At 40.5% G+C, this 25,624-nt stretch overlaps 1 protein-coding gene across 1 annotated transcript in view; it reads right to left on the bottom strand.

Annotated features, from left to right (window-relative positions):
• Positions 1-25,624, bottom strand: part of CACNA2D2 (calcium voltage-gated channel auxiliary subunit alpha2delta 2) — a 655,759-nt gene that overhangs the window by 152,006 nt on the left and 478,129 nt on the right. Inside the window, exon 6 of the mRNA XM_070933719.1 lies at positions 12,834-12,972. Within this exon, the coding sequence (XP_070789820.1) occupies positions 12,834-12,972 (139 nt within the window). The remainder of the gene's footprint in view (positions 1-12,833; positions 12,973-25,624) is intronic.

The following is a 25,624-nucleotide window of genomic DNA, read 5'->3' as shown; positions in this document are numbered from 1 at the left end:
TTTAATGGATACCGAATAGTAAGACACATGGGCAAGATGTAGGTGAAAAAAAGATCATTCCCAACTTTATTGTACCTATGTGAAAACCAATTCTCCTTCCAGTCAGTAAACCCAGTTGTGTCAAAATGAGCAACAGTGAGTACAAGGTTTTGTTCCAAATCCTCTAGTTCTAATATTATATATTGCAAAGGCGTGATGCCTTATAACATAAAAGATGTGAATGAGAAATCCCAAGGTTATGGTACTGCAATTTTTTTAATGTAGGATATTTCCAAAGTTTGTCTTCAGTGATATGGCTGAAGAAACAGAAAAATAGAAGAACTAAAATGTCTGCTGAATTCACTAGATCAAATGATACCCCCCTCTTGCTAATTGTTGAGAAATAACTCAAGTTTGCAAAGATATGAGAAAAACTGAGTGAAAAGGGGAAACTATCCTTGGTGCTGAAAAAAAGGCCAGCGTAATCCAACCCAGCCCTCAAGGCAATTCCTTCATTCTGGAAAAAGATGAATTTTAATGAGGAGGGGCTCCTCATTTATATAGAGTTTCTTTGCAAACACATGCGACGGTCCATAGAAATGCAATGTTGTCAGGTTAGCAACCCAGTGCTCAAGCAGCTTTCAGGGTATCTGTGGAAGGTAGTAGATTATCTCAGCATGATTGAGAGAAGAGCATAACATGTGTACAGGAGCCTGAACTGGAAGGAGCGTTTTTTACTGGGGGCTCTGTTTTGTGAGGAGTGGTTTAGAAGTTCCCAGACACTGTGCAGAAGATGCTAATGCACCAAAGTCAAGGCTCCCTGCTTTGCTGTGATATTTTGTAAATCTGGGCAATAGATGTCATGCATAACAGCCCAGCATGAAGTATGGATCCAGTTATCTTAACTACGGAGAAAATTTCCCTTCACCACCTCCATGAAAAAGGAAGGTTAAAAAAAAAGTGTGGCTTCATTTTCCCTCAGTGACAATGTCAGGGGCACTAAACTCACCATGCTTTAAGGTCACTGCATTTAGTACAAGCCACTTGGGAAACAAGAATCCCAGGGAGAGGCAAATGGAGAACAAAAGGCAGTAATGGAAAGAATTCTAAATTGCTGCAAGCAGAAGCTAATAGGCTGCAATTCAGCTGGTTGGAAAGGAAAATTTGCTTCCCCGAGGAAATTCAATACTGCCCTAAATACATGTCAATGACCATTCTGAAATATAATAATTTACATATGCACTTCTCCATAATGGGTGTTAATCAAATTCTGTACTTTTCAATTTTAGCCCCCCCCCCCCCCCCCAAAAAAAAGGAAAAGTAAAAAAGGCTGTTTCTATAAGCTCTACCATTCAAAATGCCTTGCCTTCAAAATGTATAAATTTCACATTATTATTCAGGCATGATAGCGCCAGAATAATTAAGGTTGCATCAAGAATATAATAGGGGCTAAAACATTTAATATCTCCAAAAGTACACGATCAATCTTAATGAAACTTTCTAGGGGGTTAGTTCCAAGGACTTTTCAATTTTCTAAACAGTTATGGTTTACAGTGCTTGAATGTTAAGGGGCAAAAACTGGATTTTGAAAGACAAGCAGTGTGTTCCCACTCCTTTTGAAACACATTTTTGGCAAAATACAGAAAATTCATACCAGGCGGTTTGTAGCTTCAGTAGTTTAACATAGAGAATGCTTTTAGAAATATAAGCATTTGTTTTCCTGAATGGAAAAAAAGACTCAGGGATAGACTTTGAATTCTGCACTAAGCCAATATCTTATTTAACCGGGTTTCCCTTAGCCTGCTAAATATATTTAGCCATTATGATTTGTAAATCATGGCTTATGGTGGACATAATCAATTGTGACTTATTCAGTTTTTAAAACATTAGCTTAGTGCAATGTGCCACTAGAATGTGCATTTTTGCTTGTGAGCAAAGCATCTAGATTGGTAGAGATGTCTTTTAAATTTATTTTCAATTTTTCATGTATAATATTCTTACTAAGTCCTGATACATTTCTCACTTGAATGGCAGACTTCCCAAAGTGGTACCCTCCATGTGTATGAGATTACAACTTTTCATGCCTAACTAATGCTAAATGGATAGAGAAGATCCAACACTCCCTCCTACTAACCAATAAAACTAGCTATTATAGAACCTAGAGGGTTTAGGTTTATATTTCCATCCTCTTCTTTCTTGGTTTAGCCTGATAAATAAAGAAAGCTTGGTGGCCATGACAAACTCTTTCAGGAGACCCTCCCTCTGTTCTAACCTGGGTTTACTAGATCTCACTTTGCATTTTATTGAAGACAAGTCCATTTAGCTTCCAAACTAGCTGGGCCTTCAGAGGGAGGTGCCCAGGGCCGGATTTAGATGAAAAGAGGCCCTAGGCTATTCCACTTATGAGGCCCTTTCACCTATAGTGAAAGTGTAATTTTAATTTTGCTAACAATTTGAATGTAGGCCCCTCTTGATCTTGAGGCCCTAGGCTGAAGCCTAGTTAGCCTATAGGAAAATCCGGCCCTGGAGGTGCCACATTATGTGATGCGCAAGTGAAGGGTCCTTTTCATTACATTTCATGGCTAAGAAGAATGGAGTGGTGCAATTGCCTGGAATAGAAGTGTAGCCCTTTGTATATTGAGGGTGGGGGGTGGGGATGGCAATGAGAAACACTAAGCCCGTGATGGTGAACCTATGGCACGCGTGCCACAGGTGGCACGTGGAGCCATATTAGTGGGCACACCAGCTCAGCTCTGGGGCGCATGCGCGCGCCGGCCAGCTGATTTTCGGGCCTTCTGGACCCACCAGAAGTAGGGAAACAGGCTGTTTCCTGCCTCTGGAGGGCCTGGGGGGATGGGGGGTGGGGAAGGCCCGTTTTTTTTACTTACCTGGCTCCAGATCCTCTCTGTGTATCTGGGAACGGCGAAAACAGCCTTTCCCACTTCCTTGGAGGCCCTATGGAGGCTCAAAGGGCCCATTTCCCCACTCCCGGTGGAAGACCCCACTCTGGGTGGGACAGAAAGTGACGTTTTTTCCTGTCCCCAGCCTCCAGAGACTCCTAGAGAGGCTTCTACAGACTCCTAGAGAGGCCCCTAGAGACTCCTAGAGAGGTTCTGGAGGCTGGGGACAGCAAAAAATGTCACTTCCTGTCCCAGTTGGGAAATGGGCCCTTTCAGCCTCCGTAGGGCCTCCAAGGGAGTGGGAAAGGCTGTTTTCCCCGTTCCCAGATACACAGAGAGGATCTGGAACCAGGTAAGAAAGAAAAACGGGCCTACCAGGCCATTGTGTGCCAGGAGCGGGGGGGGGGAGGGGGAGGGGGTTGCACACACATGCGCGTGGGCACGTGCACGCGTGACCCTCCTCCGCCTCCCCTCTCCTGGCACGCGATGGCAAAAAGGTTAGCCATCACTGCACTAATCTCTGGCTACTGGGAGCACATTTCCATGAACAAGAGATCTACTGTTCATTTTCTTGCTTGTGTGCTTGCGATCAGTGGCTGAATCACAGTGCTTTTTTCAGTTCCATCTAGAGTTCAGTGTTTTCTTCAAAATGCCAAGCATTTTAAAATCTAATTTTTCAGAGCTAGATTGAAAGCCCTCTTCTTTAAATGGTTTAGTGATTTTATTGCTCATAGTATTCCTTTTATTGGAGACATTTTGCTCCTAATGTATTAGTTCTATGCCATTATGCTACTATTTTCAACTGCAGGTTTTGTATTTCATATATCTGGTACTGTTGGGTGATTTGAAAGAATTAAGGTTGATTTTCTCAATCTAGAAAGCACACTGGTACTTGTCATAATGTGAATAGGCTTCACACTTATATAAGAAATGGTACACTGACAACCAGTTTGGTGTAGTGATTAAGGTATCAGACTAGAAACTGGGAGGCAGTAAGTTCCAGTTCCATTTTAAGCACAAAGCCAGCTGGGCAACCTTAGGCAATGGTAAACCACATCTGAAAAACCTTGACAAGAAAATTTTAGGGATTAGTTTAGGCAGTCTCAGAGAATTGGACATGACTGAAGAGAACAACAAGAACAAAGTCTTTATAGTAATACTTAATATTTGTTTAGCTTTCATACTAGGGCAGTGATGGCTAACCTTTTTGCCATCGCGTGCCAAAAGTGGGGGGAGCGTGGGGACGTCGCCCATGTACGTGCCCACACCCATAATTCAATGTGCCCCACCCCTGCGCTCCCCTGCTTTTAGCACGTGATGGCACAGTGGGCCCGGTAGGCCTGGTTTTCACCCTCCCCAGGCTCCAGAGGCTTTCTAGAAGCCTGGGGAGGGTGAAAACAGCCTTCCCCACCCCTCTGGAGGCCCTCCAGAGGCCGGAAATGGAAACGGTGGGCTGGAAGGCCCAAAAATCAGCTGGCCGGCATACACATGTGCTCTGGAGCTGAACTACAACAATGCTCGCGTGCCCACTGATATGGCTCTGTGTGCCACCTGTGGCACCCGTGCCATAGGTTCGCCGTCACAGTACTAGGGTAAATGACATAGAATTCTGTGTAGAGTGAGATCAGTTGATTGAAAACTGAAAATATTTTATGATAGATAAATGTCTATTTTTTATTCCTATCTCATACTACATGCAGCAGAGACCTTTTTTCCCCTCTTTTATAAATGCTAGTAGTTCTCAAGTACAACAATCTCAGATTGACACTAGATGGAAGCAAAGATGGAGTTGACAGGTAGAGCTTTCAATGCCTCTCATGGGATTTGGTGAACTTCTGGATTTTTGTCCTCACAACTAGTATTCCTAATCTTAGTAAGAACTAAATATTAGGATTCATTTGGAATTACTCCCAAGTAAGATGCTGATATGGAACTGTAGACTTATTTGCTATGTGCTAATTTAGTTGCAGAAGCTAATATTTATTTCCTCCAGAGCTGATTTGCCCTTGCATGCATATTCCTTGATTAATTGCAACTAAGCATATAAACTACCTTGATTTATCTATTGGCTCTTGATAAAATACTCCACGATGCCTGTTTTGTGATATCTTCTTCACTTTTTAAAGTAGCCATTTGATTATGAAATAAAGAACATCTATGTGTATTTTTATGGTGCTTATCTTTCTTATGTGCATACATAAACATGTAGATGCATGCAGAGTTATTTATTTATTCATCTTTATTTATTAATCATCTTTATTTATTTACTGTATTTTTAGCCAAGGTCACAAAATATGTGCAAGTTAGCTGTATGTGGATGATTATTTTCCTATCACTTCTTATCGTCACTGTAGCATGTTGTAATGCTCTTTTAAAAATACAAAAATACTTTGCCAAGTTTGTTAACTTTTATTTTTTACTTTAGCTCATTCTCTTTTGAAAAATACTCGATCATATAATTTAGTTGCCATGGAATATAGATCATAATAATTGCTTATGCTTTTTACAAGCATTGTAGCTTTTTATTTTTGAAAAAAATAATAGCAAATTACTCATTTTTTCCTCTTCCTGTTAAATGCACTTGTCAGATGTATGAGAAGTGAGAGATGAGCTCCAACAAAATATTTGTCGTTTTTCACTGCTCATTGGCAAATCCTTAGGTAAAGGTAAATGTTCCCCTCGCACACATGTGTTAGTCATTCCCGACTCTAGAGGGTGGTGCTCATCTCTGTTTGAAAGCTGAAGAGCCAGTGCTGTCCGAAGACATCTCAGTGGTCATGTGGCCGGCATGACTAAACACCAAAGGCACACAGAATACTGTTACCTTCCCGCCAAAGGTGGTCCCTATTTTTCTACTTGCATTTTTTACGTGCTTTTGAATTGCTAGGTTGGCAGAAGCTGGGACAAGTAACGGGAGCTCACCCAGTTACACGGCACTAGGGATTTGAACCGCTGAACTGATGACCTTTCAATCGACAAGCTTAGCCACTGAGCCACTATGTCCTCCAGAGCAAATCTTACCTTCTGCTTAAAACTCTTTCCAGAATAAAGCCAAATCATGAGCCCTGTCTAAATTTATTTCTGTATATTTATTCATTAAATTTATATACCATCCGTCTTGCTGTTTGGGACAACCCTAAGAAACAATACTTAACTTACTTAGCAATACAATAACAAAAAACGATACTTAACAAAATACTACAGTTGATAATTCTACAGAATTAGCAGAATCACTTTTCTGGGCAGAAATGGAGAGTCACAAAAACTTGCCAGATAGACAAACCCTGCTTAGGACTGATTTCTCATCTAGTTCAAAACCATAATAAAATGAAATGGGATCTGGCAATAAGTAACTTCGATGCTTATTCAATGAAGATAAAATATATTCCTAGATGTTCTGAGCAGGTTCACTTACACCTATAAACAAGTGGAGGTAATGGTTTGTGGGATTTCATACATATTAGAAATACGTCCATCACATCCTGAAAACAGTATACTTCCTGATTTAAAGGTCTGGTTGGCATACATTTGCATCCATGTCTGTCAAAGCTTTTCTGTGTGAGTGAAAGTTAACTTCCCATCCAGTACAGCCATTGACAGCTATTATCCAAGTTCTGAGAGCTACTCTAATAACCTGATAGCTATGCTAAGTGACTTCTTGTTTCCAGTGCTTCAGAGGTTCTTCAAGCTCTTCCTGTGTTTCTGTCTTCCTTGAAACTCTATCATGGTTTTATCTACATATTTTATTATGCAAACAGCAATCGTCCCCTATGCTGGGGATGGCTGACAAAACAGAATACAAGCTGTATTAAATAGCATGCAAGAAAAATGCTAAAGTATATCTTTAAAGAGGGGCCTGCCTTGCCAGAGCATCCCAGTCCCTCATCCTAATAGTTCTTGGTTTTGCTGAAGAAACAAAGCATGGGAATCTCATTCCTGCAACCCTTGCCTCCCACACAGGAACAAAAATGCTGCAGGCATAGCTTGTTGTTGCTCTTAGGCAAGAAAATCCACAAAGCACACACATAGCTAGTGACCTCCTCAGAGGCTTAGTTGTTCAGATAATTATTTTAAAAAACTGTGAACTTCCCTACTTCAAAACACATTATCTTGTTTGATTTCTTTTTTAAATGAAGCCCACGCACCCTCTTATTACAAGATTATTATTTCTTCTCCCAGAAGGCATTCTTTGACAGTATCCACATATGCCCTAAAAAAACGGTTGTAAGCTGTGATATCCTCCATTTGTCTTATCGCAGGCCATGTTTCCTGTTTGTACCCAAAGCACGCCTTGAAATTATGACAGTGAGTAAATAAAAGTGGGTTCCGGGTTATTATTCAGGGGAATGCACAAAACAGACTCCAATTTTTCTTTGATTTCCTCAATTATATTTTCTAACTTAATTTTCTTGTTCATTTCCTAAGTTTATATTCCAGGATCCCCCAGTGCATTGGCTGTGCGCTTTTCAGAACCAGCATTATTGCTATAAGTATCTTATGAAGCACAATATACTTTTATGCATGAGGAATTGCTATTATTACAACTTTAGTGGTGGGACCTGGAGATTCAGAGCAGAAGAACAGAGCATCAACAACGAATCTTTGTAGATGCTGTATTCCTCTGACAATTCTATATTCTGGCAAAGACTGAGTCATGTGAAGCCCTAGTAATAGTAGCACCCCTCCTTTAGAGTAATGGATCTCAGTCTTTTCTATTCTGCATCCCATCTATCAGTCCATGAAAAGGTTTGAATCTTAGTAGAAACCCAAAAAACATGAAAACAAAGAAACAACTAATGCTAATAGGCAGCTTCATGATTTGCTTAATTAGTAGCTTGATCTAAGCAAGGATGATAATAAAATTAATCACCACATGTAATCCACTGGTGCCAATGCAATGAAATCATTCCACTGATACAGTTTTCCATTTACACCTGTAACAAGCCTCTGTAGGTGTATCTCAGAAAATGTCATTAAAAAGGATAACATTAAGTTGTATTGTGTCAACCAGTCTGACAATTCAGCAGATGGATTCCAAGGATCATGTGTCTATAGGTATATATTTGGATGTGTGTGAATACTGCCTAGCTGAATTATTTGTTTCAGAGAATCAACAAATACCAATGAATTAGTCTACACTGGGTAGTATCATTTTTAAGTGATGCCAAACACCAAAAACAGCCTTTCTTTGATTTGGTATTGGCCAAATGATTGAATATATCCTCCATAATTTCAAATTAGCAAGTTCTTGGTTTTTCTACCCCCAGACACTTAACATGTTAGAAGGGAATTATGGGAGTTCTAATCTAGGATCTGGAGGGCATTGGGTTGAGGGAGAACATCTCTGTATTAGGGGACTCATACTTTTAATGAAGCTAGGCAACTAGGTGAATTAGCTAGGCTAGGTTAGTGCCAGGTCCCTACCAGTTGCCCTTAAAATGGGCAGAATTAGCCTCTCTACACAATGCTATTAAGTTGCGTTTAAAAGAAAATCCGCCTTTCTGTGCTTACAGTCTGGCTCTGAAAGGCAGTAAAAGTTAAGCTTCTGTGTCACTTTTGATTAAACTCCTAAGTGATTTAATAGAGAATTTTAAAAACCATATTAAAGTCTTAAAGCTTGCAGGTGTCAGAGATTTAACAATCTTGATCCTCCAAGCTGCCACTAAAGGGAGGCCAAGAGTTATATTTCCAGCACGTGGTATATTCTCCCCTGAATAGCATGAAAGGAAGGCACAGTGGGCATTGTATATAGAAAATCTTGTATGTCCCACATGGGGAGAAGCCTATACTAGCCTGCTAATACTTTGTGCGTAATGATCCCCTTCTCTCGGTTGCTTCATTTACTTTTACTATGGCTGAATTCAAAGACTGGCAATGCAGATTCATAATCAACAAACTGTCCTTTGACTGATGGGGAAGCTAAGAGCCATGAGAAAGGGCCACAGTCTCTTGACTGTAGGATGCTCAATATAGGTAAACAGCAGCAAAGAATGGGCAGTAAGAGAAAGACATGACTTTTCTAGAAGCTGCAGGACTGCTTTTTTTCCTTACTAATACCACTGGATCTTTGATCGATACCTGGAATTAGGTAACATCTTTGCTTAATCTTTTGTTAATGTCAATAAATGGTAAGGTTGTAGGAGAGATTAAAAAGAGGATTGCACCCTGCTTTTGTGGTTATGTCCTTTTCCAACCATGTTGCGCAGAATAAACATTAAGAAATGTAAGCAATGCATTGGAAAAATATTGCACATTTTGAGACACATTCAAGGAGCATCATTTTCTTGGTAAAAAAGGATAAAACAAGTCTTCATGAACTCCCAGTTACTATCTAGTCTAGGAAAGCTACTGTAAGTTTCAAGAATAGTTGTTCCACCCTACCTTCCTATAGCAAAAGAGAAATAATGTCTTGGGGAAGGGGGTAACAGCAAATTAATTTTCTCAGTAAAAAATCCTCAATTAGGCTAGGGCTAATTGGAAGGAAGGAATAAGTTCTCCACCCACTGACAAGCCAGTGGCAGGACCCAAATCGGGCTGTAAGCAGGCAGCAATGGCAAGAACTTTTGAAACATGAAGAGTTTAATCTCACAAAATTGCAAATCTATTGGAATTGTTTACACCAATAAATTTTCCTGGGGCAAAGAGTCCTTCAGGATTAGCAAAGTTGGATGAAAAGTTCTTTCCTTCTATTGCTGGTACAGAGATTTGAGATCATATCTCTTTTTCATATTTATCCATGGCAGATGAGCCTGGGACATCCACAATTTCCCTGAGATGCTAGAAAGGGTGGGAGGGAGAAATGCATCACTTAAAAGAGGCAGATGCAGATATACCTCGTCCCTATGTATTAATACCGTATACATTAAAAATGCCCCGGATTGAAACTGTGTGCAGGCAAAGTCGCAATCACGGTTGGCTGAATTTGTCATGATTTTCCCCTTTCCTTTGTAGAATTCATCCGGTTCAGGAACTGTGGTTTATTAGTTCTGCTGTGGTAAGCCAATTACTTCACAATTACCCTACACAAATACACTCATGTGTAATAGCAATGGACAGAAATACAATACAAGCAATACACAAACCAATAGTGCGCCAAATAGAAATTAGATAGCCTGTAGTGCAAATTATGCATATAGTCAACTCTTCTGTGACTGAGAATGTACAAACTTCCCGTCTTTCATTTCATGAAAGGAAGCAAAATTTAGAGGGAGTGAGATGCAAGGGCAAAGTTGCCTGAGACGCAGAGTAACAAAGTGATGGAAACACGCATTGCGACAGCCCATCAGATTCAGTTCTCTGACTCTCAGGAGAAGCATTTTCAATACGGTACTCAAAAACATGGTTGTGTCCCTTTTAATTAGCATGGCGATTCCACTTTGAAACAATCAGAAGTCATTATTGGGCAAGCTGCTCAGGTGAAAGCCACTCTTTGCTACATGCAATGAGAAGATTCAGCAAAGGAATGGAACTTTCAAGGCAAAGGAAGAGCAGTACTAATTCTCAAAGAGGATCAAGCAGCAGATCTGGCCAAAATTGCAGGCCATCATAAAAGAGATACCACTGACAGTACCATTAAAGAAAAGATATCAATAGGTGGCTTTGGTGCAGGACAGCTAACCCCACTCTGGGTTTTGAATTTTGAGATGTGGGTCTCAAAAACAGGAAATTGGATGGTTAATAGGCAAGTTCACTGCTCACTTCATAAGCAAAGTTTATTTTCTAATCAACTTAGCTGCTCATGATAAGAGGTGCCTGTGTCTTCTCTGAGGCTGTTTCCAGAACCCTATGACAGCAGTCATAGTTCAAAAGGACAATGGACAAATTGGAGCAAATTCAGAGGAGGCCAGTCAAGATGGTGAAGGATCTGGAAATCAAGCCCTCGGGAGAATGGTTACCAGATTTAAGGATGTTTGGCTTACAACAAGGATGACTGAAAGGGTCTTCAACAGTCTTCAAATAACTGAAATATTTTGATATAAAAGAGGGAATGAAGTTATATTCTATTGCCTCAGAAGTCAGAACCAGAATGATGGATTAAAACTACAAGTGAGCATGTTTAAGCTAGATATCAGAAGAAGTTCTTCACTGACAATGATGTAGTGAACTCACTTTTTATTTTATTGTTATTTATTTATTTATTTATTTATTTATTTATTTATTTATTTATTTATTTATTTATTTAGATTTTTTAAAAATCCTGCCTTTATTATTTTATAAGTAATTCAAGGCAGTGAACATACTAAATACTTCTTCGTTCTCCTATTATCTCCATAACAACAATCCTGTGAGGCAAGTTGGGCTGTGAGAGAGTGACTGCCCAAAGTCACTAAGCCAGCTTTCATGCCTAAGGAGGGACCAGAACTCAGTCTCCTGGTTCTAGGCCAGCGCTTTAAACACTATACCAAACTGCCTCTCATCTTTGTTAGAAGTCTAATTCTTCACTAAATAGAGGATCTATCCAATCCTAAGACTCCATGACATGCACTGAAATCAGTGTAGTCCTTGTAACAGCAAAGAATCAATGTATCATCATCATCATCATCATCATCATCATCATCATCATCATCATCATCAATATCCTTTTTTGTTAGAAGATACATACCAAGGTTGGATGTAATTTGTTTTTATGAGACTACTGATATATACATTCTGAGTGAAATACACAATCAATCTCCAGTCTGCACTGGGCAGGGGATGGAACTAGATGACTTCCATAATTCCTTCCCACCCTCCTTCTATGAGTCTACAATTTTAGTGGCTCTCAGTATGCCTGAAACTGATGCCAAATTGAGGCTTGAGGATGGACTTTTCAATATTTCCCTTTATATTCTATTATTTTTCAGAGATGCCGTAACATTTCTGAATTGTAATAGAAAGTTGTGACTTTGTGACCCTGTACATCCATAAAGTGCTGAAGCTCATGAAGGCTTGACACACAAAGCAATCAAACTGAAGCTTAATCAGCACATGGGGACGAAGATGTTCATCTCCTTCCCTACATATTTAACCACTGGTGCTATAGAAACCTCATTCCATTTTTCCATCAAGTTTTTTAACCTGAGGGCAACTTCACTTTTTAGGTCTTTAGTTCATAAACATTAGGCATAACTCCAAATAGTTTTTATAATCCACAGTGTTCTTGAGATATTATTCATCTCCAGTTTTTCCATATTATTTGAGACCGCAGTCCAGTTCAGCTTTTCCCCAACATTTAGTTACACCTGACTCTATTTCTCATAATCCCAGTGTCAACTTGCAAAGCTTTCAAGTTGCCATGAACAGGAGGGAGGGAGAACTGAAGTGACTTCCATACATTCTTTCTGACCGCAATCAGAAGGAGGCATTAGGGTTCACAGCCAGCCAAAGTGGTTAATTGGAGAATATGATTTATGACATGGCCAGAGAGGAGGGGAGAGACAGGGTCATAGGGGAACATAAATCTACGCAGGATCAGTCCTAACTGCATCCCAGTATTGCCGGAATGGTGCTCCTAATAAATGACTATATTTCCTTTGAAGTTTGGATCATGGCTCATGAATTAATTAGGGCATCTTTTGGAAACTTGACACCCAGACTATTTGGTACGTTAGAATTATCCTTTCATACATCAGAAAAACATCAGCTTAGGAAAGGTTAATATAATATCTTCTTGTAGTAAAGCAACAGTCATTTTCTTGTAGAGCAATTATACATTCAGATAAGGGAGTACCTACATGCAGCCAATTGACATTACAGTGTAGGAAAGAACTGGCTAAGAATCAGTCCCAGAAAACTCAAGCATTGAATAAGTAATTTTTTTGGTTTGTTTTTTTAGTGACTTTTCTATAAGGATCTGTACATGCAAGGGGAAATTAATTCAATTCTTTTGTCTATGTCATAGATTTTTTTTTTAAATGAACATATAGGATATGGTCTTTGGCCTCAATATGAAGAGTTCTGCAAAGAAGAACTTACAGCCTTTGTAGATGTCTGTAGGAATCTGTACAGCTGCATATGAGTAATTAACTTTGGTTTTGAAGTTATCATCGTCTGTGAATTCCAGTTTCAAAGAATTGAATTTTTCTCTTTCAATCTCTTCCCCTTCTGGGTCATCCTAGGAAAAGAAAAGGAGATGTATCATTAAAAAAAATCAAGTCAGGAAAGTAGTAATAATGCACCCAAAATAGTATGGCAATGGGATTTTCCCTTTGAAAAGGCCCCAAGAAAAAAATGTCTATGGAAATTCTCAATCATCCAAGTCATTGTTGTTCCAAAGATTCTTTTTTATCAAAAAGCAACTGAACTTTCTTGGTTTTGTTTCCTTTGAAAAATTTTGCTTTTCATCCAAGAAACGTTTTCAATTCAGAACTGAAGAAGCTTCTTGGATGAGAAGCAAAATGTTTTCAAAGGAAAAAAAAAAACCCAAGAAAATTCAGTTGCCTTTTGGAAAAAGAACCTTGGAACATCCAAGAGAGAGGAACCACAAAGTTCTTACCTTCAAAAGTGATGAATGGGCTTTGGAGGTTCCTAAACAGGAAGCAAGCTGGGTGACACCTCCTCATCTGCTGATAATATGCTATCAGTAGCCAATTTGAGCATTCACTATAAGTACGGTAATTGTGCTGTGCTAATCTAACAACTGTATGCATAGTGTGTACATGTGCATATGTCCATATATACATACAACATACATACATACAAACAAGCACGCTGATATAGAAATTATCTCTTGAATTAACATTTTTTGACATAGTCTTATAAATAGTTTTGTGCATATCTAAATTTGGAGGTTTTCCTAACACAATATTATAACATTTAATCTTTTTATAACTGTTAAACTCATTGCATTTTTTAGATTAAGCAGAAATTATTATATTTTTTATCTTAGTCTCTAACTTCTAATTGAAATCATACTGGTTACAATTCTATTACTGTATATCATTCACTTATAATATTGTTTGGCTGATACTGATAGAAGAGAATAGCTGTAGCTGAGGTTGAACTGTGGGATCCTTGGTTGCTCTCTAGCTTGCAGATGTTTTATTACTAAACTAGGTAACATCATCAGGGCTAGTGTGGAGTGGAGTTTGCTCTCATTTTATATATTAATGGATTACCTTAACAGTGTTGGTGGGAGTAGTCTTGGTGGTTCCTTGATTGGGCTGTTGTTTATTGATAGTTTCTATGTTGCTACAGTCACTATGTAGGACAAACAGGCAAAAGACTAGCAGACCACATCTATAAACATCAGCTAGCAGTCAGAAGACATGATAAAAACTCCTTAATTTCACAATACATGGGAAACTATGAGTATCCTAGATCAGTGATGACAACCCAGAAGAGGAGCTGACCAGGGCGCATGAGCACGCCCAAAAATGAACTTCCGGTTTCAGCTACTGAACGTCGGATTTCAGCCAGCTACTCTTCTGGGTTTCTGGCGTGCATGCACATGCGACAATCAGCTGGCCGGCGCGCAAGCTCAGGCAGGAAAACGGAAGATCAGCTCTTCCAGTTTCCGGTAGTACCGCATGCAAAAAGGACAGCTGATCACTGCACGTATATGAGCACCAGAAACCTGGAAGAGTAATGGGAGATGTTGTGCATGCCAGGTGACATGGCTCCACATGCCACTTCGGGCACGCGTGCCATAGGTTCGCCATCATGGTCCTAGACCAAGCCTTGTTTAAAACTGCTAGAGAATTCCTGGAGGCCCGGCACTGACAAATCAGTCATCAACAGGCACACAGAGATTGTCAGAGTATGAATATTCATGGGCTGGAATAGATCAGTCAATGGGGACTGAATGGAGACACAGTAATAAGGTCAGCCAATGAATAGGCATAGCAACTAAGTCAGCCAATTGGGAGCTGAAACAGACTGGAGCCAGGGCGTGTCTCAGTCTGCAGCTTCTGATTCTGTGCAGAGAGTTGAAACTGAAACTAAGCAGTCTGTGCATGCTTGTCTGCTCTGCTGAAATGAAACTAACTGTTCTCTCCTGCCTTGTGTTGTAACTGCTACTATGTGAAGAAGAACTCTGATATTGGTATTATAAATACTTCATCTATTATTATGTATATAAAGAAGTTAATGCATCAGTCTGCCTGTGTGTGCTTTCTGGATTTGATTTTTGCAAGAAACTCTGACAGAGATAAACAACAATCTACATACCATTCAAAAGAAATGATCAAAAAGCCAAAAAGAGCCTGGTGGCTCAGCAGACTGATAGCATTGTGATTAACACCAGCTGTCTGCAATTACTGTAAGTTCAAATCTCACCAGGCTCAAGGTTGACTCAGCCTTCCATCCTTTCTAAGGTAGGTAAATTGAGGACCCAATTTGTGGGGGCAATAAGCTGATTTTGTATAAATATACAAAAGTATGAAGGCTATTGTTTAACACATTGTAAGCCGCCCTGAGTCTCCGGAGAAGGGCGGCATATAAATCAAATTAAAAAAAAAAAAAGAAAACAAAAAAGATCTCCTCACCAGCAATCAACATCCATATAAACAGAGATTAACACCAATATTAATATTAGATCAACAATCAAGAAGCAAACAATACTCCAATCAAGGAATTGCCACCTCAGATAAACAAGTTAACAGTAAAAACAGCCCAATAAAGGAACCACCAAGACTACTCCAACTGATGCTGACAGGGCAAGTCACCAGTATAGTATATAGAATGAAAGCAAACCTCACTCCCTATTAGCTGTTATGTTGTTATCTAGTTTAGTAGTGAAGTATTTACAACAGCGGTTCTCAACCTGGGGGTCGCGACCCCTTTGGGGGTCGAATGGCCATTTCACAGGAGTCGCCAAAGCCCTCTCTCGCCCCCCCACGCCTTCACTCACCCTCACTCTCTGCTCTGTTGGCTCGCTGGCCGTTCGCTTACCCCGCCCACTCCCAATCTATTGCTGCCTCCTGAGTCCCAGCTGATGGCTAGAGGAAAAAAAAACTGTTTAAATTCTTGCCGCGGGGCTTCAAAGGGCCGCCCTATAGCCAGTGGTGGGATTCTGCCGGTTCTAGGAGCCGAACCGTTTGTTAAATTGCTGGCTTGCCCCGCCCCTCCGCACCACTATTTATTGCCAATAAATAGTGGTGGGCGAGGGGCGGGCGAGCCAGCAATTTAACAAATGGTTTGGTGGTTTTTTGTATTTTTATTGGCCCGCGGAGCTTCAGCATAGGCTAATTAGCCCTTGATTAGATCGGCTCCCGACTCTCAGCTGATTTGCTCTCAGCTGTTTTGCTCAGGGCTCTGCTGCTTGCTTACAAAGAGCGCTGCAGCAGATTTTTTCCCCCCTAGCTATGCTGAAAAACGAAACTGAAAGTAAAGCAGGCTGTTGGCTTTGCTATTGCTGCAATGTTGGAAAATTAGGCAGGCAGATTTCTTTTCTTTTTCCTCACCAAGAAAGGTAGGTGCAAACAATGGGAAATTTAGGGAAAAAGAGGAGAGTTCAAGATTTTAAAACACAAAAGAAAAAAAGCTCTATTTAACTAGGGAATTGTAATAATTGAGATACTATTAATTGTATATTGTGTTGAAAGCAGAAATGGTTAAGTTGTGGTTTGGAGGAATATATGGGGGAAATTATTTGGTTTATTATTATTGGTAAATATGATTAATTGATTTGTAAGAAATTGGATTGCATGGAAATAATTGGAATATTCATGTTCATATTGATTAATATACAAAAAAGGTAGTTATATAACTAATTGATTTATATTAAAATGTTGAATTTATATTAAACAACTGTAATATTACATAATTAACCAATGTGAGGATGGATATAAAAATAGATGACAATGGGAAGGGGTATAATATAGAATAGAAGGGAAAAATTGAATTTGATTAAGATTAGAGATGAGGATGAAGGGTAATATTGGTTTTTTTCAAAAATAGATGAGGAATAAATATGGCAAAAAGGAAATATAGAAACTGTAAATTTAATTGAAATGACTAAACACTGTTTAAATTTGTGAACCGGCCAAATACTCTGTTCAAAGAAAATACATTGTATGTTTGTATGTGTGTTTCTAATTATTGTTATTTATTCATATTTGTTCTCTTTTATTCTTTAAAGTGTAACAATTCATTCTTTATCTTAATATCTTTATATTTGTTTGGGGTTGGCTTTCTTCCCTTTCATCTTTTTTATTGTACAGCAATCTTTCTCCTCAAACCTACCACCTCTCTTTTCTTTCCTTCTTACTTTCTCTTCCTCCCCCTCTTCTTCTCCTCCCTACTTCCTCTTCCTTTCTCCTTCTCCTCCTCTCTTCCTCCCTCTCTTACTCTCACTCCTACTCTAATTTCCCTTCCCTTCCTTCATCCCTCTCTATTGCTGTATCCTTTTATGCATATGGACTACTCAGAGGGCTGAAAAAGTTATTTCTGACTGGTCCTCGCACTTTTGACCAGAACTTACGACTGTCCTCACATTTTATGTTTTTGCCCTATCTTGTCACCATGGTGAAGAGAAGCAGTTGTGAAATGGGTGTCATGGTTGTTAAGAATGCTACAATGGGCATAAATGATGACCAGTCATAAGTGCGAAGACCGGCCAAAAGGACCTGTCAGAAATCACTTTTTTCAGCCCTCTGGGTAGTCCTTTTATGCATATGGACTACTCAGAGGGCTGAAAAAGTTATTTTTGACTGGTCCTCGCACTTTTGACCAGATCTCGAATTTACGACTATCCTCATATTTTACGTTTTTTGCCCTATCTTATCACCATGGTTGAAAAGAAGCAGTTGTGAAATGAATGACATGGTTGTTAAGAATGCTGCACGGGCATAAATGTGAGGATGATCATAAGTGTGAGTACCAGTCAAAAGTGCGAGGACCTGTCAGAAATGACTTTTTTCAGCCCTCTGAGTAGTCCCTATACAGATAGCCATGGCCACCCGGTCACATGACCAGCTAGCCACACCTACCCAGTCACATGACCTCCAAGCCATGCCCACAAAATAAGCCACGCCCACATAACTGGTAGTAAAAAAATTTAGAACCCACCCCTGGTTGGGGGTCACCACAACATGAGGAACTGTATTAAAGGGTCGCGGCATTAGGAAGGTTGAGAACCACTGATCTACAAGAAAATAACCAAACTCACAGAGCACCAAGGACCTCACAATATTGATTGACATCAGGTTAAAATCTGAAGGTGATTTAAACTTTCACACTGCTATACTATGCTATTACTATGCAGATTTATATAACGACAACTTTAAAATTTTGTAGCAAATTGTATGACCCTTGTAGGATTTCTTTAAAATGCATCTTTCTGTTCATCTTTCTGAGGCAGAAAGCCTCTGCCTCTCATTTTATTGTTTTCTTGAAACAATTCAAGAAAATTTAGTTCCAAATTTTAGTTCAGATTGTGATTCAGGGTGGCAAGTAATGAACCCTTGCAGACTTTTCTTTTGAAATGGAGGCATCTACCTCACAGCTCCCATTCTTAACAATTACGGTGCACCACTAGTGACAGAATCTCCTATCCAATGATCTCTCCATTCCATCAGGTGTGTGTATGTGTTGCTAGGAAACTCGGATGTGTATATCCCTCAGCACTCCTGAATCAACACCATGGCAACAGCTGCCTGAGAATGGTGTAGCTGCTAAAATGCTCTATCAGGCTGAGGTAGTTTACTGAAGCAGAGATTTTCTGGGTTCCTAACTCCTGCCCAAGCTCTGTTTTCCTTGCCTTTCAGTTTTCAATTGCCTGGCAGGAGTTAAATCAGGAAAGCCTCACCCCTTGAAAATCAATTTAGCAGCAAAAGGCAACTATCAAAGAACAAATTAAAACACAGTAGAGCTTACTGCTCTGTCAATAAGCACTGCAAACAATATTTAATTCACACACAGAAAGGGAGAGGAAGAGCGAGAGAGATTTGGAGAGCAAGAGAGAGAGAGAGACAGAGAGAGAGAGAGAGAAGAGAGATGTCAACCTTCTCTGCTGTCGAGGCTCGAAGGGGCCATTGTGCTTTCTGCCTCCCTTCCCGAAGAGATCTCTGAAAGAAGTCTTGGTTTACTCTTTAAAAGGAGATTTAGCTTTTTTTTTTCCCTTTGGAGGGAGAAACCCAGAAAATATTTATTTGGAATTTCAGACCTGAGAAAACTTCATCCTGTTGGTTGAAGAATATTGCCACCATCTTTGAAGCAGATTTAATCCATCTGCTTGGACAAAATCTTGCAGGTTAAAAAAAAAAAAGTGGTGTGTGTGAAAAAGTATTAAAAAAAACCCAGGCATAGCAGGACCAAACCTTTCTTTGCTAGCATTTTATTAATAGGAAATACACAGAAACAGCACAATGAAATGAATTAACCCAACCCCTACTTAATTTTCTTTAAGAAAATTGCTTAAAAATTATTAAAATGATTAGAACATTAATAGCCACTACATATGTCAGGCCCTAGACCAGAGATAAGCCTGTGAATTCCAATCGAATCCAAATGTTTTTGCTTATACCCAATAGATAGAATCTTGCCAGTCTAAAGCTATAATCTTTTAACCTAGCAGATACACCCGAGACAATATAGGTATCCTACACCTCTTCCTCCTCCCCCATCCAGTTAAGACTGTGCAGTTTCTTATTTTGGGCTTCTCTCTGGAATATACTGTTTCCTCCCTGGAAATCCAAATTGTGATCCAAATGCTCTTCACAGAAATGATCTGATCTCAGCTATGTTCTTGATCTTCTTTGAGAAAGGGAGATTGTGAAAAACATAAGAGAGCACAAGAAATCGAGACAGCAGCTTTGGAGATGTGCTTGGTTTCTGTCAAGTTTCTGCTTTCTATCAGTCTTTCTTACCATAAGGAACTTTAAAATATATGTTCCTAACATGAGCAACTTTGCTTCACTATAGTTACATTTCTTTCGAGAACCTTTTAGATTGTAGACTTTTTAATAATCTGAAATGCTTCACTATAGTTATATTTCTTTCGAGATCCTTTTAGATTGTAGACTTTTTAATAATCTGAAATGCTTGTTTTGACCTAGGGTTACGTTGTTTGTTGTGAGAATACATTGTTGTATAGATTCAAAATTGTTAATAGTTACAATCTCCTTAGTGAAAGAAATCTTTTTGATAAAAAAAAAATAAGAAAAAGAAAATAGACACTATTGACAGGTGATATGATAGGTAATATAGGTATAATTTTATTTACTTTGTATGTATAACAACAAGGGTTTTGACAAAGTAACTAAAATTATAAGTTCTAGGGCAAATAAAACAATGAGCAGCAGTTGATATGAATTTCTTTTGGGGAAATTCTTAATTCTGCGTAGACATTTCTTAACAAAACAGCTGCAAGATTAAATCTCACCCAGGGGCTCTCATTTCATCTCGCAGTATAACAACTAAGAAATGAAACACCAGTGAACCTTTTTAATCTTGCTGTAAAAGTTTACCTGGATGAAATTGAAATTATTATGACTAGAAATATTAAAACAGGATTATTGGAATTCCAGCTAATGCTCACAACTCCTGGATGATATGAAGCAACTTCTTAGCAATGTAGGGCAGTGCTTATGTGCCAACGTACAGTTCTTCAGTGTTTCAGAGAGGGGAGCTATCCAGTTTGACCTGGAAATGCTAGAGATTCTTCTATAGCAGTGATGGCTAACCTTTTTGCCATCGCGTGCCAGGAGGGGGGGGCGGGGGAGGGTTGCGCGCACACGTGCCCACGTGCATGCGTGCGCAACCCCCTCCCCCCCCGCTCCTGGCACATGATGGCCTGGTAGGCCCGTTTTTCTTTCTTACCTGATTCCAGATCCTCTCTGTGTATCTGGGAACGGCGAAAACAGCCTTTCCCACTCCCTTGGAGGCCCTACGGAGGCTGAAAAGGCCCATTTCCCAACTCCCGGTGGGACAGGAAGTGACATTTTTTGCTGTCCCCAGCCTCCAGAACCTCTCTAGGAGTCTCTCTAGGAGTCTGTAGGAGCCTCTCTAGGAGTATATATATATAACGCACAAACAATATTTTGGCACTTGGCAGATCACACTTTATGGTCCACACACAATGCCCAGCTTAGTAAATAATATAATCTCCAGATTTAGATGAAATGCTGAATGGTGGCAGAAATGATTTGTTTGTTCATTTGTAAGCTGTTCTAATTATTGAAAGTACAGCACTAAAACTACGTGTTACTCAGTTTTGTAAGTATTGGATAATAATTTTTTCTCATGTGGATACTCAAGACTCTTTTTTTTAACTGACAGGGAACAACGTTTGGTGCAGTCATCAGAGCAGACATTCCCAAAATGGACGCCCTCCAGATATCTCCTCAACCTTCAGAATTCTCAGCAAAGGTTGTACCAGTTGGGGAATTTGGGGAGTTGTCAGCCACACATCAGAAGGGCACCCAGATTAGGGGTAGATGAACTACAGGGTGCCATTCTGATGGGAAATCCAGGATCAAATCAACGTTCAACCATAAAACTCAATGGGTGATTTGGACTAATCACAATCTCTCACCCACACCTATAGGCCATGATGGCGAACCTATGGCACGTGTGGGCATGCGAGCTCCGGTGGGACCAGAAGTCGGCAAATGGGCTGTTTCTGGCCTCCGGAGGGCCTCTGGGGGGTGGGTGGGGAAGGCCGTTTTCACCCTCCTCAGGTTCCTAGAAAGGCTCTGGAGCCTGGAGAAGAGCAAAAAACGGGTCTTCCGGTCCCACCGGAAGTTGGAAAACTCTGGAGGGCCTCCGGGGGGGTGGGGAGTGAAGAAAGCCATTTTTGCAGTCCCCAAGCTCCTAGAAAGGCTCTGGAGCCTGGGGAGAGAGAAAAATGGGCCTATTGTGCCATCGCGTGCCAGGAGTGGGCGGGGGCTGTCGGACGCACATGTGCGAGGGCGGGGTGCATATAATTATGAGTGTGGGCAAGCATGTGCACGACCCCTCCCCCCGCTCCTGGCACGCGATGGCAAAAAAGTTAGCCATCACTGCTATAGGGGATACATGGCCTGCAGCACCTAGAACCATGATGGCGAACCTATGGCATAGGCGCCACAAGTGGCATGCAGAGCCATATCTGTGGCCACGTAAGCGGTGCCCTAGCTCAGCTCCAGTGCGTATGTGTGCGTCAGCCAGCTGATTTTTGGGCCTTCCGGGCCCACTGGAAGTCGGGAAACAGGCCTCTGGGGGGGGGGAAAGGCTGTTTTCACCCTCCCCAGGCTCCAAGAAAGCCTCTGGGGCCTGGGGAGGGCGAAAAACGGGCCTACTGGGCCCACCGTTAACCTTTTTGCCATCACGTGCCAAAAGCGGGGGTAGCGCGGGGAGGTCGCGTACACATGCGTGGGGGTGCGGGGTGTGTGTGGGGCATTGATTCATGGATGTGGGCACGCGTGCGCGCAACCCCCCCATGCTCCCCACACTTTTGGCACACGATGGCAAAAAGGTTAGCCATCACTGACCTAGAAGAAGAAAGGTGCTGTTATTGGGCTGTTAGGGGGATACAACTATACATGGCCTCAAGCACCACAAAGAAGAAAGGGTGCTGTGAAAATTGAAGAAATAGATGTGTCCCAAATTTTCTATTGTCACCATTGAAGCATTTATTTATACATACGTGCATGTCTATAGGCATATACACCCATTCCACTTCTCTACTCTAACAAGTAGTCAAGGCAGTTAGGTGTGGATTTTTTTATGTCAAAGGTACTGAAGCAAAATATAGCCCAATGAATTCCAGCTCAGACACAACCCTTTTCTTGACCGACTATATGTCAGAATTTCTTTTCTGTTCCGAGTCAGAATGGAGGGATATCTTAAAAAAGAGAGACTGAGCTAGGACCGGGGTTACGGTTGCAAGGAAATGTTCTTAGCACCTGCCAGACTCTTTGCCCTCCTGATTTTAATTGGCTATAAAACAAAGTCTCAGCTTCTATTTCAATCTTCATTTAAAAAATTCATGTGTGCCCCTAATAGGCCCAATGGGAATTATTAGACAATAAGCACAGCCTTGGGTATTATTTAGAAGCACAACTATTTGCACAGAAAATAGATAAAATCTGTCTGGAAATTAAAATTCCAGGGAACTAGAAAGGATGGCAGGGAGCAAGCTTATCAGTTTTCCTTCTGGAAAATTGCTGTTTTGTGACTCCCCCAAATGTACCCACCATCCCTTCCATAATTTCCTGTGGGATATCCTAGTTTGCAATAACGTTATAATATTATGGGGTAGAATACTCATAGGTTCTTAATATATCTCCCCCAGCCCCCTGAAAAAGGAAGAAAAGCAGCTGGAGAAAATTCAAATGGACATTATTCCTCCCACTAGACTGAAGAAGGTTGAAGATAATTGTTGCAAAAGCTTAAATTGGACAAGTAAATAAGCAAATCTATGGAACGTAATGATTTCCTGCATCCCTGCCATTGCTCAGCAAGAATGGGTTGAAGTTGAGGAAGGAAAAAAGGTGGCTGTTCTTAGTAACAGACAAGGTGGACTCCAGCAGGAGTTACATCAATTTACTATGCAACAGCTGCTGTGGGAGGTGGAGTGGGGTGCAAGTGAACCCTGGTAGACTGAACGGTGAAACCCACTCCTGAATGCTAACTCTCTTCATCCCTGAGGAATGAATGAAATAGTTTCCTGCAGACTATCCAGATATTTTTGTGGACAAATCATTCATACATACTGTGCTTTGGAGACCAAGTCCAAGTGAGTAATTTGGGCAATGTCTTGTTTTATAATCAAGGATTTTTTTAGAGTCTGTGGAATCCAAGAAAGTGGATTGGGTTCTCTATAATACGAGTTGTGGCCTGATCTATCTCACTCATGAATTCTTGTTGGCTAATGCTTCTTCAAGATAGGGTGTTATGCTGCTGTCTTTGAAAACAGTGGTATTGCAGTTTATCTTCTCCCATAGAAGCACAGTTGGCTCACATCGTTTAGGAAGTCTCTAAAAATTCTACTTCCAAACGATTTCAGCCCATTGTATAATTGCTAATTGTGACAATACAGATAGTCCTTGACTTACAACCACAATTGAGCCCAAAATTTCTGTTGCTAAGTGAGATATTTGTTAAGTGAGTTTCACCCCATTTTATGACCTTCCTTGCCACAGTTGTTAAGTGAATCACTGCAGTTGTTAAGTTAGTAATACAGTTGTGAGGTGAATCTGGCCTCCCCATTGACTTTGCTTGTCAGAAGGTGGCAATCACATGACCCCAGGAAACTGCAACCGTCATAAATGTGAATCAGTTGTCAAGCATCCGAATGTAAACCACATGACCATGGGGATGCTGCAACGGTGAAAAATTAAAAGTGTGAAAAATGGTGATGTGTCTTTTTTTCACTGCTATTGTAACTTTGAACAATCACTAAGCAAATTGTTGTAAATCGAGGACTAACTGTATACAGGTAGTCTGCGAATTACAACCATTCATTTAATGACTACTCCAAATTATAAAAGCACCGAAAAAAGCAACTTATAATTGGACCTGCCACTTATGACCACTTCAGCAGTGGTGAAATCCAATTTTTTTTACTACCGGTTCTGGTTTGGTGGGTGTGGTGTGGCTTGGTAGGGCGTAGCTTGGTGGGGGTGGCAGGGGAAGGATACTGCAAAATCCCCATTCCCTCCTCACTCCTGGGGAAAGGTATTGCAAAATCTCCATTCCCACCCCACTCTGGGGCCAGCCAGAGATGGTATTTGCTGGTTCTCCAAACTGCTCAAAATTTCCGCTACCGGTTCTCCAGAACCTGTCAGAGCCTCCTGGATTTCACCCCTGCACTTCAGCATCCCAACAGGTGCAGGTGATTCAGGTGCTTGGTCACCAGTCTGTATTTAAGAGAGCTGTGGTGTCCTGGGGTCATGTGATTGCCATTTGACCTTTCCAGCCAGCTTCTGACAAACAGAGAATTGGGGAAGCTGGATTTGCTTAATGACTGCATGATTTGCTTAACAACTGTGGTAAAAGAGAGTTAGGGTATAACTCCCTTAACAACCTTAACGATGAAAGTTCTGGTTCCAATTGTGGTTGTAAACTGAGGATTACCTGTACAAAACCCACTAAACAAACAAACAAGCAAAGAAACACACCCACAAGCCAAGATTCTTCTTGAGGATTACAAGTTAAGAATCTTTTGGGAGAAGAAATGTGAGGCTATACTCATTTATAAGCTCAAAAATCGGACTGATCAACTAGGGCAATTACTGCATACACTCTTGAACTTCTGGTTTTGGGTTTCAGAGTGATGGAAAATAAAATGCTTCTTATTCCATACGTGCAAAAAAGCTGGAAAACAGTTCTGTTGGAAACACAAGCAGAGAATAATGAGTGGATTAAAACTGAATTCAAAACGACATGGATTGGAGATGACAGATGATGACGTAGTCATGCAGGCATAGTTCACTTTCACCATGTTTATTTCACCCAGTGGCTACTATGCAAATAAAAAGTCTTACTAAATGCAGACTCCAAGATTGGGATACAGCGTTCTCTGTAGGCGCTCCTGTCCTCTGGAATGAGTTACCCACCGAGCTTCGGACAGCGCCTGATCTCCGCTCCTTCCGTCGGGACTTAAAGACTTGGCTGTTTCAACAAATGGGTTGACCCTGATCCTTGGGTTTTATTATTTTATTGTCGTTGTTTTAACTGGGTTTTAATTACGTTACTTTTTATTATTGTATGTTTTAACCTGTGTTCGCCGCCCTGAGTCCTTAGGGAGAAGGGCGGCATATAAATTTTTGGAAATAAAATAAAATAAAATAAATAAATAAATAAATAAATAAATAAATAAATAAAAAATATGAATCTGAGTG

Source organism: Pituophis catenifer, unplaced genomic scaffold, assembly GCF_029215685.1.
Source record: "Pituophis catenifer annectens isolate HBS135680 unplaced genomic scaffold, rPitCat1.0.hap2 SCAF_2, whole genome shotgun sequence".
NCBI classification, from domain to species: domain Eukaryota; kingdom Metazoa; phylum Chordata; class Lepidosauria; order Squamata; family Colubridae; genus Pituophis; species Pituophis catenifer.
This window is presented reverse-complemented; position numbering and strand designations above follow the sequence as displayed.